A 15,775-nucleotide genomic window follows, 5' to 3' on the forward strand; every position below is an offset into this window, starting at 1 on the left:
TACGTCAATATGAACAGTGTATGTACTGTGTACTTCATGCTGGAAGCCAAACTTTGGTTACATTTTCACATTAGACTGAATTATTGTGTATAATACAAGCTTCTTTCAGTCATGTGGTGTTTAGAATGTTTAAATTTTTCTTCCCAGACAGATAAAATAGATGGAACCACTTTATTACACCTTCACTGTACTCTCTATATCTTTAAGAGTGTGCTGAAAACACATCTTACTGCTGAAGACAGACAATTATTGTGTCTTCATTTACCCTCTGGTATTGTAGATACCATACATCATAAATGAAAGTTTCCTTCCTAAAAAGTTATCGTTGCCTGACTTAATCATTATGTTACAAGCACAACATAGACATCAAGGGTTGGTTCGTCATGGGCTATTCACAGTTGAAGCATTCAAAATAAACTCATGTGGTACAAAGTTCATGCCTATGTCTTGCTGATAGTACATTTGTTTCTTAAACTGTTGACTGGTTCCCCACTGTAGCTCACTTTAGACATGAGCCTTACTAATAGTAAAAAGCATGGAAAAAGTTTGTGATTTTGCATGCGTCATTGTTCTGATGTTCAATTACTGTAGATATAAATCCAAAATTACAAAGCCTATCACACTGCATATAGCCAGGAAAAATTGTTTCTTGTACTTTGTTAATATCATTATACTGAACACTGTTTTGAAATAAACGTTGCAGAACTCAATTTCCTGATACATACCAACATTTGTTTGCCGAGCATTTAAGGTCTGGCCAGCATCCTCATAGTACAGAGATTTAAATCCCCTATTCTTATATGTTAAAGTGTAACATCCTCTAGTGTAGACCTCAATTTAAAATTTCACTGAAATTTGTGAAGTAGTTTCAGAGATGTTACTGTCTCCTACCTTTTTATATGAATATCAAAGAATAAGCATCTAAAGGATTCTGCTGCTTGGAGGAAGCGAGTTAGATGTCACAGAAATTATAGTAGATGATGTGATGACTGGTACTTAGGTTATTTAATGCTGCTGCTTCCAATGCAAAGGTCAAATGAGGTAAGATGATCAGTAGCAAGTAGCTGAAGACTTTGAGACTGTTATGGCCTATTTGAAGCTACATGCTCAAATATTTTTTTCTGCAGACATGATATAATAACACCAAAACTCTGAGAATCTAACAGTCTTAAGTATCAGTAGTGTCTTCGCAGCCAGGATTCCGATTACCGAGACCAGCTTCATGCTAATATAAACTATGATATCAATTTATGTGCTTTGAACTCTACTGTCTTGTCATATGCTCACAGATCTGCATTAAATTAGTAGCTACATATACAGAATGTTTCAGAAATAAGAGTCCAAGTTTCACAAAGTGTTATAAGGTGATTAGTGAAGCGAAAAGGCCTGGCAGTGTTTCCCAACACGAGTTTCGGCCATCTCATTTTCAAAGCCCATAAAACTAGTGGAGGTAGAAAAATTGATTACTGCAAGAAAATTAAATCTTGGACAGATCACATGCATGAGTGGTGCATAAAAACAAGCTATGAACATGCGATAGGTCCTTTGGGCTGTCTGCAGTACTGTGATAGAATTTATCACGTCCCAACTAACAAGGAAGAAATTTACTGGGTTGAAATCCAAAAATTGTTGAGGGCAGACTACAGAGATCTCAGGACAAACAATCCAACATAAAGTACCTTGCAGGATGCAGGACATGCCTGAAAATACAAAAACTTTCATACTAAGTAATAAATAATTTTATTTCATATACTTTGAAACTGAGATGTAGCTCCATTTTTAGACTTTCTTTATGCTTCAGTACAAGCATAGAATATATTATGGGCCCATCTGTGTTTGTCAGTCACATCTTGAAAACTAGGCAACCTGCAGGGTTTCCCCCAGGTGCAAAGCAAACTACGTGGGTTGCATTCAAAGCACTCCTATCCCCCAGGCTTGCTCACAAGACCTCATCTTCCCCCCCCCCCCCCCCCCCACTTCAGACCTTTGCCTCAGTAGGTTGGAAACGCATGGGCTTGGCAGCATGGTCTTCCCCCAAAGGGCTTCACTAACCATGGGATTGGCAACCTATGGAAGCTGCACTCCCTGGGGCACACACAAGTATTGCCCCCCCCCCCCCCACAATGCTTGCTCCCAACTGGGCTCACAATCCCTGGGGCTTTCCCCCTAGGGCCTAGACCCTGTGCCTGATACTCCAAGGGTACTGCTCCCAGACAACTGCTTTGCCCATGCCAGGCTTCTACCAATACACTGTACACCACCACTAAGACTGCCCAACAGGGCCTTGGTCACCCACAGAACAAGGCTACCACTAAGGCCTGCATCCCTCTGGGAAATCCAGGTGTTTTCTCCTATGCAATCAAAACTGCAGTTCCCACACTCACAGTTCTACAAACATGGCCTTTTCCATGCATTCTTGCTGCTCCAACAGGTTTTTCTTCTATGGCTTCTTCTCCCATATATTCATCCTTGCAGCTATCAAAGTCCATAGCTTTGGCATTGGTGCCACTGGACAACCCTGACTTCCATCATCACTGGTTAGACTACCCCAGGCTTGCACTCTTGGGACTGTCACCAAAGGGGCTTGGTGACAGAGGGGGCTAGTACACCTCCATAACCTGCACATGGGGAAACCCTGGGCTTTTCCCCACAAACTTGTTTGAAGTCTGGCTTGCCACCACTGGGGTTTTACAACCCATTACTTTTCCCAGCATTCATTCTCACTCAGGCCAAGCATCCTGCTTCAGTGGTTTTGTCTCCTGGCACCCTCTTCCATGGCTTGCCCACCCAGTCATTCAGAATTCATAGCTTTCACCTCACAGGGCTTCCATCATGGGTTGCACCAGTCCCTGGATTTATGTAAAGAACACCTTTGGAATTTCAATGTATTCGAAAGTACACCTTTCTAATCATGTTTACTCAGTCTAGCAAACCTATGTCATCCTACTGAAAAGATTCAGTACTTCTGAAACATATTACATACTGTAGTGTTAATCTACAAAACATGGCAAATCTTACTGTTTTCTTTCAAGATCAGAGTGATTCACATCAAGAACACATACATTACAAGATCTGCTGTTCATGCTGTTTTTCCAGCAAATTGAAAAATAATATGACATAATTTCATAGTCACATTCAATAAAAGCCTTCTGTGCAAAATATCACTAGTCTTAAGTCCAATGTAAACACACATAAAAAATGCCAAGAATAACTTGACTGGTCAGAGTTCAAATAAGGAATACAGATCATGATTCATTCTGAAGCTGCTATGGTATCAAATTATATGAATACAAAGTTTCAGTATTAGTTATATCATACTACATATAAAATTCTGAACCATGTTTTTATGTTTATCTGTATGGATTTGCCAATTTGTTCATATCTTGTGCCTCCAGGTATGTTCTATGATGTACTGTCCACAGATTGGGAGTTGGCAAGGCGGTTGTATTGAGCATTCTACTGTTTCAGTGTAACATCAGCTGTCACTTGAGTTGTACAGCACAGATGCTCATTTTGTCATGCCCACAAATACAGTTCCTCAGCATATGTAAGTAGCGGCAGACGTGAGTAAAACTGCTTTGCCATCTCTCAGTCTGTGAACAGAACCTCCTGGTCTCTGTTTGTCTAGACAAGGGTATAGAAAACACATGTGAAGGCAAAATACAAATAGGGAGAATTCTTACCCCAATCACAGGGTAATCATGGACTTTGAACCATGATAAGGACCTGGTACATTCAAGACCACCAAGTCCCCTGATTTGTGAATTCATGAAATGAGTGGTCAGTTTTATTTATGCACACTGGACTACAATCTCACAGTTCTGCAAAAAAATTTGGCACTTGCTCAGCAGATAATATACAATCTTCTGTTACAAAACACAAAAACAAAGCTATGAGTTAGGGAACAAGAAGGAAAGTATGTTCTAAAAATAAATATTCTCTCTTACATTATACACAAAAACATTTACCACTGATAAACATCTTATACTGACAATCATAGTCTTTACATTCTCTGTAAGATGATCGAAGAGAAAAGTTGATACATATATTATAATCTCTTGTGTGGTAACGGACACTCATATACATATTACTAATAATTTAAAACTGCCAAAAGGTCATCTTTGACAATATTTCATAACATTTTCTCCTTACAACAAAAATTAAAAACAATAAATACTTCATAAGGCAACAGGTATTTAAATACAGCACCTTATCTAACAGGAAGGACTTTCACTGAAACTAAATGTGGGATATTTTATCCCTCCACGTGGCATGCTATGATAATAAAAGAGGCACAATCTTAATACACAATAAGTCTTTAAATAAGGTAATATTATCATCATGAATGGAATTCAGTATCTTTCTAAAGCAATGTTTTCAGTGTTTCACTAGCATTAAAGATGGATTCAGTAATTTTCACTTTCGTCACGTTTTCATTCTTTCACTGCCTGGTCTAGGCCTTCCCCTAGGTGAAGGAGAATCCATTGTCATTGAATGGTCATGTTGTTCACAGTGAATCACACACTGATGATAGGACACTGCAGATGCATGTCCTGAACGTCCACTTGTGAGTGGCTGACCTTCTTCCCACACATCACGCTCAGGGTCATACACCTCCACTATGTTCAGAAACGTCTGTCCGTCATAACCTCCTAGGTGAGAAAGTTACATTATTTTTGCACATGTCACATATGTGTAATTCAAATGCTGTATAATAATAGCTAACTTACTGCAAAAATGTATTTTGATATTATCCTTATGTTGCCTCTCTGGTATCACAAACAATCCAATTTATGTAGCATGCAACTGTTATCAGACATTACCATTAGCATATGTAAATATATTTATCCACAAAACATTTTTATGTGGCGCCTTGTCGTGGTGGTGGGGCTTGAGTACCTCAGTGACCCCAAGAGCTATGCTGGCGGTAGCATAGCTACTGGTAGGGCCTCCCTAGCCAGATTGGTCGAGGGGGAGAGGTCAGACTACACAGGTACCCTGGTCCTCCAGGTTGGGGGTTGGTTGCAAGGCTAACAACCTTGCACCATAAAAAGGAAGATGTTTTGAAACCTCAATCAAAGCCTCGGACAGACAGACCTGACAGAGGACCGAATGGAAGAGGAGAATTGAGGAGGCCATGGACCGAATACAGGCTGGAGAGCCATAGAAGAAGAAGAATCAAATTGCCATGATATTCACCCAGAGTGAACATTCTCAATAAAACATTTGCAAAAGTGAAAAAGAAAGGCAATAATGGCTGATTTACCTAGTGAGACTGTAAACATTCTGGCAATGTTCAACACAAAACCGACTGCTAGAAGAAAATTAAAAATGAAAACAGGAGCAATTTGTGAAACAGAAACTTTTTCAGCTTTGGTAAAATGTAACATATCAGAACTTCAATTTGTAGACTGGCATAAACTAAGATGTAAACCAGCAGAGACATCTGGACCATCAGCTATGGAATCCCAGTTTGAAGTAAAATATTTGGTAGATAAACATTCACGTAGTCAAAATAATATTAAAAGAAATATTGATTATCAGAAGAATACCTTTTGTATCGGCATTAAAACAACTAGTACAGGGAACCAAGAACTGGTGAAGTTTGCCTGACAGAAGGGAATTACACCATCCATAACAATGAGCTAAGGGATCACAATGTCCTTACATGTATTCTTTTATTCCAAGTTTGTGACAACATACATATCGACATATATGGAATAAAGTTAACCAAATTTGTTGTTACACTGCCGGGTAACATAGCTATAACATTATGTTTATCATCTCATTGTGATAGGTGCAAATAAATTGACAAAAGCAAAAAATAACAGTGATACATGCAACTTTCTCCTCTCCCACTCTAATGTAGTTTATTATTCTGACACACATTTATACTAAAAAATAAAAGTTATTTCAACAAAGTAAGATGGAAAAACATTAACGTGCTTTGTTCCACACCGAAACTCTCCATCTGTTAGTAGACGACAGTTGGTGTGTGTAAGGCTGCTGTTCTCCCTCTGGTACAACTAATTGCATGGCAGTCACACTTGATGCTCCCACGGTGAAGCAACTGACAGAGAAATCTCTTGCTTTGTAATATGAAATTTCTTCAGACAAGGATGATGTTATGTAGTGGTTTTAAGAAAAGGAGGGCACAATGAGTGTATCGATGCATTAGTAAGAATTTTAATCACAGAGCCTTCACTGCTGCCACGGAATTGTCACAGGATGAAAGAAAATTCAAATAATTTTATTGAACGAACAATGAAAGCTTTGCCGAAGTACTTCAAGTACATGGTCCAGTGATAACTATAAAGGATATGAACTGTAGGCAGTATACATGAGCTGCAGAGATTATTAATAACACTCAGGCAAGTCAAAATATTTATTCCCAACAATATACAGTACTTGAATTACAACTTTTGCTTACTTGAAAGGAGTGCTGACAATCAGAATCAAATATACATTGCTGAACTGCTGAATCATACTGTTGAATTTTGCTGAGTGAAATATCTGTGTAGCCACTGGTTACAGAGTGATGGAGATCACTGTGCTGTTGAATATGATCCATTAAATGAAGTAGAACTGCAACCTGACTTGAAATAATATGAGATGGCAGTATGGCCATAATGTGCCTTTGGAATGACGCCAAGAAAGTTCCAGGTACTTACATCACCAATACTTTTCTCCGATGACAGCACTATCGACAACATCCTTTGAAGCATGTGTGCTCTGCACAACTTTGTGGTAAAAAGGTAAGGATGTGTATATCAGCCACAACTTCCTGTTGAAGACACTGACATGACTGAAGATACTCTGCCAGGTGGACCAATGTCAGTGGTTTTAAGATATCATCTTGCAAATTACTTCATAACACCATTAACATCACTGCCTTAGCAGTGGAAGTATTGTGTAAAAATCTCACACGTGATGTAAAGTTATCTGATTAATAGTAATTTGAATCTTCAGGCAAATTCCTCTTTCCTACTTCACAGATTTATCATAAAACTTTCCATAATTGAATAATATCCATTCACACATGGGTAAACTAATGCAATTTCACACTGTCTTCAAATTTATATATGGTGTTTATGTCTATTTTAGCCTTTTTGTGCTTACACTGATTATTTTAAAATGAAAGTTTTGGTGCCTGAAACATCCAAAGTCTGCTGATAAAACCCGAGTTCTGTGGGGCCAATTTGTAATTTAATTATTTGCAGGTATATTAATAAATGATAACTATACAGAGTTTATGTTGTGAAATGAATGGTCTTTCATCACTGCAACAAATACATATGGAAAATCACCTCACTATTCATTACTTCTCACTGTTGCTATGCGACTATGCGAATGAAGTTGGCAAGAAACTGACTCATCTGATGATACTTGACTGTGGTTGCAAAGGTCACTAAAACTAATGTTTCAACCACAGCAGTGGGATGGGTCTTGTGAGAAGTTATTGGACAGTTGGGGGAGAAAAAAAAATGCAATGCGTAAGGTCATTTTCATGCAAATAGTTGTACCAGTGCTGAAGCTAAATCATAACACTGCCACTTTCACGTAAACCAACGTCTGTCTCTTCACATTCCTTCATGATCATGATTTCAAAAATAGCAGCTAATAGTAAAGGTCGCACGAGTGGTTGTGGCACCTAAATGCACGATGTGTAAGCCGAGAGAGGGGAGTTCAGTAGTAGTGGGGATCACACAGCCTCAACTGCGGTGACACACCGATCTAAACACAGCTAGAGCTACAAACCAACTGAAGCTGACACCACTATAGCGCGTGCTTTGGACGGGTCCATCTCATACGACCAAAATCAGTTCTTTGCCCTGATCTGGCTAACAGTATCTGGCCAGACCACTAATAGTCGAGCAATATAAAAGAAATATTTTATTGTATAACAGAACAGTGCCATATCATCATTCTGCATGCTTTTGGAGCAAGTGGATGTTTCCACACGTGCTTTTGCTCTGTTGTCATATATATTTGTTAGTGTCTGTGGTATATACTTTTCCAGCCTCATGGAAACCAGCAAAGATTTGTACACTGTGTGAAAAACCCTTTTATAGTAAATAGAAAGCTATAACTGTTCAGACTGTACAGTTTGTTTTCAATGTATGTGGTTAAAAATTAACGAGACACAGGGATTACCTTTTTATACTGCTTCTGGTAAGTCATCATATACATGTTTAGCTTATACTAAACTACAGAAGGCTACTAGGATGGATGACACATCAGAAAAAATGCAGCAGTCTTGTCTACATCTAACACAAGAAGATCCTTTGTCCTGAGAGTAAGGAACCATTCATTAAGTGTACAAATCAAGACCATTCATCTAAATGTATTATATAACTGATAAAGGCAAAGACTGACATATGTGTTGCCATAATTGGTAAATTGATAGATGACGTCACTCAATTAAAGAAGCAACAGTGTGGAACTTGAGAAGCAACTTAGTAGTCCATAGCCAGTCACTTAACTGACTGAGCTCATAATTGTAATGGTGTATGAAATAAATCCATCCTCCACTTTAAAGAGCCCACAACAGCGTAGTCACTAATTCTGTTACAATACATACAAGTATGTTTATAACCAAAAGGATCAACAATACTTGTTTCTGGAGTGTACTGTTGTGACTGGGTAGTCAAAACTACATCAGAATAGGCTGGGTCACAACTGCTTCAACACCCTATGGCAGAACTCTTCGGAGTTCATTTTCAGGTACCGAAATGTTCTGCACATTAGCCACGAGTTCTTGGTTTCCCTCTAATTTATTATAACAGCAATGACAACTTACCCATAGCATAAAGTTTTCCATCTAATACAGTGACGCTGAGTGCACTGCGCGCTACACGTATACTAGCAACAGAGTCCCAACTGTCACATTCTGTATCGTAACGTTCTACCCTGTTTAGCTGTCTATGTCCATCATAGCCTCCAACTACATAGATGTACTGGTTCAGTGCTGCCACACCTGTAAGAAAACATAGCTGATCATTGATTGTTCCATTCTCACAAAATGATATTTATGACATTTAGAAATCACTGGTTCATCTTATGGAAACAACAATGAAACTGAAGTAAGAATAATGTTGCCTTTCCATGTACTGATTTTAAATGTAAGTGGAATGTGTTGACAAATTTTTGAAAAACTTTCCAGTATCAAATTTCATGAATATCTATTCTGAAGTTATTACAAGCAGCCAAATGAAGAGATGAACAGACAGACATAGCAAAACTAACAGGTGCACTTTAGAAACTTTTAACTACAAATATGCATGGACATCAGAGAAGCCACAGCATAAGCAGGTAATTTCAATTGATATCTGCTAATCAGAATTAGCTTTCAACTAACATTGAATCAAATGCCCAAGAAAGGCCATATACTCTGGTGTTAGAAATCTTTGAATCATTCCTGTATCACATTGCAATGATTATTTACAGACTTGTTTATATCACGTGCATAAAAGTTGTCCCACTACATGCCATGTAGGTTCTTGTGGAGGGAGGAGCTGTAGCTCCTACTCATTCCTGATCTCGGCACTAGATGGGGGTGAGTGGTCAGCATCATGCCCCAGCAGCACTTTATCCCCGGGAAAGGACCCCGGTACCCATTGGACAGGAGGCTGTGTGGGCCCCAGAACCAGTCTGGATGCAGAGGCTAGAGCAAAAATCCTCTGCCCCATCAGGGATTCAACCCCGGTTGTCCAGTCTGTAGCCAGTCACCTTTCTGACTGAGCTATGCTGGCTCCCTAATCATATGCATGCCTCTTTCAAAAGCAGAAAATTTCATTAAAATGTATCATTATGCCATCAGGATATACCAGTCATTCCACAGTTCGTATTCTGCCTCAGACACTTCTTGGGAGGGATGGAGGGGACTCGCCCTAGTTTTGTTGAGTGGTTGGATACAAGTGCCGATGAATGTTTCGAAGTATCATTAAAACAATTCAGATTACGTAAATCTATGAATTACAGTTCTTGTGACCTTTAAACACATTTGAATAAAACAATAACTGACAGAATGGTGTAATAACAAGTACTATGTCTGGTCTGAATTTCAGAACAATTACAGGTTAGGTTTATATGATGACTTGTCACCTCTAGAACAAGAAAATGTCTGATCTGGAAGTTTCCCATAATCTATGATGTCTACAGACATTTATCTCTAAAGAGATGATTTTAAAAATGTACCTGCTCCACTTCTTTGTGTTGTCATGGGTGTTATCATACTCCATGCATTGTTTTCTGGATGGTAACATTCTCCTGAGCTTAGCCTCTCTGTGCCATCATAACCACCAATTGCATACAATAATCTGTTGACAACAGCCACACCCACTCCAAGACGTTTCGTGTGCATCGGTTTTATACTCGTCCACCGATCTTCTTCTGGATCAAACCTTAAATAAATAAGTATTTGCTTCATTAATTTCCTTTGCAAGCATGAATATGTGGAAAAAAAATCATAAAACATGCCTCCTTCTGATGCTTCAATCTACATCATGAAGCTAGCAGAAACTGTAAATTAATAACTGTGCTATTCTGTGCACAATTTCTACTAGTACAAAAGCAGACCATGTTAAATTTGTTAGATGTTACCAGAAAGTTTTGCAACATTGTCACATTTTTAATAATTAACATATAAAATAGTGGTTTATACAAATTCTTCAGGCATGTTTATGATTTATCTCCATGTCAAATGCCACAAATATAGCTCAATGATTCATTAATTACAGAACTGAAAGTTAAATACAGATTTTGGGGAGAATATCATTTTTCTCATTCTCAGGGAATTGGTTATGTTCTTGCCCAAGTCTCGTATTCCTTTCTGACTAACCTAACCTCTAAAACACAGATGATTAAATGCAAAACTGAGGGATAAATACACATTATAAGTTGGTAATATGCAATATAAGTATCATAGTAAAATAATTTGCAATTTAGCTAATGTAATTTTTGGAAAGCCATGTGTACATATCCCATACACAGTTTTAAAATTGTAAATACCCAGAAAAGTCTGGTCTGAAGGCACCAAGAACAACCATTTTAAGTGAAATGGCAAAGGGTACTTCTTCTTCTTCTTCTTCTTCTTCTACTACTTCTTATAGTGTCATTTTCCATCCCATATGGGTTATGGATGCTAAGTCTCCTATCTCCTCTATTTTCCCACAATATTCTCTTTTAATTTATTATGAACTCTTCCTTCATTCCTCCAACACATACAGTATCATGGTATCTACTTCACTATGAAGTGAGAATGAATATGAATAAAGAATGGAGATTTGAAACATGCTGAAGGTGAATGTATATTTCATATGTGAAAGCATTACAAAATTGTATGATACAATGGAAAGTCTACATTTTTCAAGATGAGACTTCAAAACTTCACTTAGGACATAAGCAACTAAAGCACCAAATTATTTCTTCTGGAATTTTACACTAATCTGTCCGCTTACCTCTCCACACTGCTATGGTATTCGATGCCAGCTGATCCACCAACTGCATAAAGCAGACCATCCATTACAGCCACACCCACTCTATTACGAGGAACTGACATTGGACTACAGGGACGCCACTGGTCCATCACCGGATTATACCGATCCACCCAGTCTGAATCATAACTACTGCCAGGAGAGTTATTACGTCCCCCTACAGCATAAAACATGCCCTGAGGAAAGATTAATAAATGCTTAAATGAGATACACATACACACACACACACACAAAGATACGTCAGTATAAGAAACAAAAATGCAAAACAATTACCTTTAGAAATGCTCCACCCAACCCTGATCTAGGTACAGTTAACTTAGCAAGTTGTGACCATGTACGATCATCAGCATTATAGCCTTCAAGGAGATCTAGCGAATTTCTGAGATAACCTCCAGCAATGTAAATTATTCGTGGAGTATTGGGCGTACGTTCCTTCACGCATGGTTTCTTATGCAGAGTCAGATCCTGTGTAGAAAAAATGATGCTGCTTATAATTCTAACAACTTCTGCAAACATAAAATTAAGGTTGTCCATACTCTTTGCTTTTTCGGCAATCCGCACTTTCCTGAGGTGATTTGGTGTATATATCATAATTCCTCAGAAATAAACACTTTATATATTGTGGTATCTATTTTATAGAAAAAGTGGTTGTACAGTATGGAATGTATGAATAAATATTGCCATACTGGTAGTATGGCCATCTGAAATGTTGGCATACAGCTAGAATACTGTGAGGTACAACAACCAGGTAGACATTATCCATATTCATATCGCCACAAAAACCTAAAATCCTACAATGTGAATACAGTTCTATTAACATGGGAAGGGGGAGGGACTTCCACAATACATACAATATGTTTTACATGCCAAAACTCCAGAGAATTTCTTTCACTTGTTTTAAACATCAACATGAAGTCTTTCAGACTCAAACCATGTCTGTCAGCGCAACTAAAAATACTGCAGGACCAAAACATTTATTATAACACTTCTTTCCATCTCGTTATGTAAAACACAACTGGAACTGCCTAGTGCACATCCCTGAACAAGTAATATAAATAATTTCAAAGACAAAGAAAAATATGCATGCAAGATTTGATGTTCTCATGCCAGTAAAGATGTCAGTGTTGTTCTTTTTGGGTTTAGATGTCATGCAGAGTTGTCCGCAAATATAAATGTTTCAGAAAAATGTGTAACCATGAAGATGGAGAGATGTTTCCTCAAAATGTTGGTATCCTCTTACAAGGCCACAACATCAAGAAGCAATATGCACTGTGACATCTCTCAGTGAGCAAGAAATAAAGAATGGTGATTAGTTAAATTCTGTGTGTTTCTAGTCTAATGTACTTGCATGTGAAATGTGATATTTTTCTTTGAAAACATTTTATGCACATAGTGCTTTTGGTCCTGAAAAATGATTCAAATTAAAAATGTCTCCTGTAATTTCAACATTTCAGAAATGCTTCATCAGATGCTAATTTGGAGTGCAATAATGTATTTAAAGGGTCTGAATTAAAAAGGGTGGAATATAACATGCTCTAATCTTTAATTTCTTTCCATTATTCAAGGAACAGGTTACAAAAAATACTGCTATGCTGGTGGCAACTCATTTGCATATGGAGATGATTAAAGTACTTAACTACTTATAAAATACAGAGCTTCACACATTACTTTAAATATCTGAGCCAGATATTCTCTACAGGCAGGCAGTTTCTTGAGTACATCACAGTTTTTCATTTGGTCACGAAGAAAATTTGGTGTGAGATACTGGCATCGGACTGCATGTAAGATATGTTCCATTTTAGGGTACCTCTTCTCCTCATCATATTTTACCCATTTCAGCACAGCATTGTAAACTTCACGTTCCTCCTGCACATTCAATTCGTCCTTTTTGATGAGAGCCACAAGCTGGATTGCTGTTAATTGCAGAAACTCCTCTTCCTGACAGATCTGTGAATTGAGAATGTTATGAGCTTACTTTCCTTATTTTACATTAAAACATAAGCTTACTATATCATGTCCATGTGATAATGTGTTTTTATGTCCTCTCAAAACAATGTTTGAATAAACTGATAGATTTTCAAGAAATTATGTAGGAATATTATGCCACAAGAGACCACCAAAACTTTAAACTTTTTAATTTCCTGCTATCAATAATACTGATAAGGCACTAATGTGAATTTGCAAGGTGGGAGCAACACCAATAACTTTTGCAATGTTAGTAAAGGGAATTTTGGGGGGAATATGAAACAACATGACACCCACACAAAATGTATATTTAGCTTTCAGGCTTACGATGTTCATTAATGAATCATCATCATGTGAAACAAAAACAAATCATAATGTGAAACAAAAACAAATCATAAACACATATAGAGATTCTGTATGAAATAAAACACAGTGAAAATGTGAACATTTTAGATGAGAAATTAGAATAGTTCAAACCTATACTAGTAGAAATTATGCACAGAAATGGTTCACTTCATAATATAATTATTCATTTCATCAAAGTCACACCATACAGACTGAAACATACAAAGAAAAGTAGGCAATTTAAGTTTTTCCCAGAGCTTCTTTCTGTCTTTCTTTTTTCTAAAGACCTCAATGAACACTAAAATTATGTACTTCAGTTATCTACAGTAATTTGAGGTTACATCTAAAGCAGCATTCATCCGTAACCACACTTATATCCACTGCTGACATTATAACTAGCCTCTCATTTATGCACCCACTTCAAAAGACGTCCACTTCAAACAAGTTGCAGCTGTGACTAATTTGTGTTGTCAGAATCCAAGATCAATAAAGTAAATAATTTTGAAACACAATATTAAATGGATGCCAGGATTCTAGAAAGCTCAGACTGACTACGAAAAACCATCAGAGATGAGATTCTTTGTGGCAGGTGTATTATGGGTATTTTATCACAATGGAGAGGGAAAGGTAGATGAGAAGTTATGAAAGGATCAATTATAACAAGTGAACTGAGAGCGATGCGTTCAGAAATGCGAGCTGACAGATTTGAGTAAACAATTTTCTCCCCAGATCTATCCTTTCCTTATAATTTTTTCCTGTATTCTTCCCCTTTTCCATCCTTCTATCCTTCAATACATCCCTCGTCCTTTCTTCTTTTTATCCTCATTTTCTTTGTGATCTCCCCCACTGGTCCCCAAGGGGCCCTGATAAGGGTAATTACTTTCCTGTCTCCCTTGCATGTCTGAGCTACACCTGTCTTCATTCCTCCCTTCTCCTAATGGCTTTCTTGCTTTCACCTTCTTCCCCACTGGTCTACCATGTCTAATTGGTACCCATATCTCAAACTGATACCATGCATGTGGCTTACTCATCACCATAATGAAAAAGGCAGCAAGTACTTCTGAAACATTGGTAAACGTCTACCAGACAACATGGCGCAACAACCCAGAAGACAGCCACGTTCATAAAGTTATACAAAAAATGTATGCACTAAATAGAAACATATCCTGAGGTGAAGTGATGCATCTTAAGATGGATCAATTTAGTAATGTTTTGAAATGACGTGCTTTGCCAGAATTTAACCAGAAAACTGAAACCTGTGGATGGTGAACTGCTGCCTAGAACAATATCATAAGATCTCCACCATTGGGATATGAATTTATCACCTAATTAGAATGAACTTTAAATGTGTGGATAGCCACACCAACATGCATTCAAGAAACAGATTTCCTATTGATCAGAATGACTTAAATGTGAAGTAACTGTTAGCTACAGGCAAGTCATGCCATCATAGTAAAATGTGAAAAAGCTCACATTTTAAATTGTGTGGTTTCAAGCCCAATTAAGTTTGGGAAAGTATTTCAATTGCCTGCGAGCCCTTGGGCCTTCCAACATTCCTAAGAAACTAAGTGTAACAAATCCCAACTTCTGCAAACCTATTCCAGATGTCCAAATCTTAGCATAATAAGAGGCTGATAATCTTATGACCAGGCTTCCTTTTGAAGGTAGAGATGGATCATAATAAGCTTGACAGGCTTAGCTAAAATTTGGAGTAATACAAAGAAATATTCTTGAATATATCAATTTTAATAAAGAAAATGAGCAAAGGAAAAAGACTAATCAGGAAGGTTGAAGTAAAAAAAATAGGGTGAAATGAAAATTGAGTCTCTCCATGCCATGTACCTCAGCATTTTCATCAACCACTTGTGTAGGATGTGGAGACATTCAGCAACTGGGTCCAGCGCAGAAGCTGTCTGGAATGGTAGCACAAGGATTGTTTCAGTAGGGAAAGAGGTGGCAGCTTTCTGCGT

At 37.7% G+C, this 15,775-nt stretch overlaps 1 protein-coding gene across 12 annotated transcripts in view; it reads right to left on the minus strand.

Moving 5' to 3' along the window:
• Positions 1 to 3,774: 3,774 nt before the first annotated feature.
• The window catches only part of Keap1 (kelch like ECH associated protein 1), a 36,389-nt gene continuing 24,388 nt past the window's right edge, over positions 3,775 to 15,775 (minus strand). For 7 of the 12 annotated variants that reach the window (XM_087352581.1, XM_022078329.2, XM_022078327.2 and 4 more), the window contains 6 exons: positions 13,164 to 13,442; positions 11,769 to 11,960; positions 11,460 to 11,692; positions 10,198 to 10,403; positions 8,801 to 8,977; positions 3,775 to 4,652 (listed from right to left, as the gene is read on the minus strand). In XM_087352581.1, the coding sequence (XP_087208707.1) occupies positions 4,426 to 4,652; positions 8,801 to 8,977; positions 10,198 to 10,403; positions 11,460 to 11,692; positions 11,769 to 11,960; positions 13,164 to 13,442 (1,314 nt within the window). In that variant the 3' untranslated portion in view covers positions 3,775 to 4,425. The other 5 variants (XM_022078328.2, XM_087352892.1, XM_087352848.1 and 2 more) reach the window with 5 other exon arrangements.

This window comes from Zootermopsis nevadensis, unplaced genomic scaffold, assembly GCF_977971745.1.
Source record: "Zootermopsis nevadensis isolate Lab colony 2312 unplaced genomic scaffold, Znev_1.0 Znev_ptg000001l, whole genome shotgun sequence".
In the NCBI taxonomy this organism is placed as follows: domain Eukaryota; kingdom Metazoa; phylum Arthropoda; class Insecta; order Blattodea; family Termopsidae; genus Zootermopsis; species Zootermopsis nevadensis.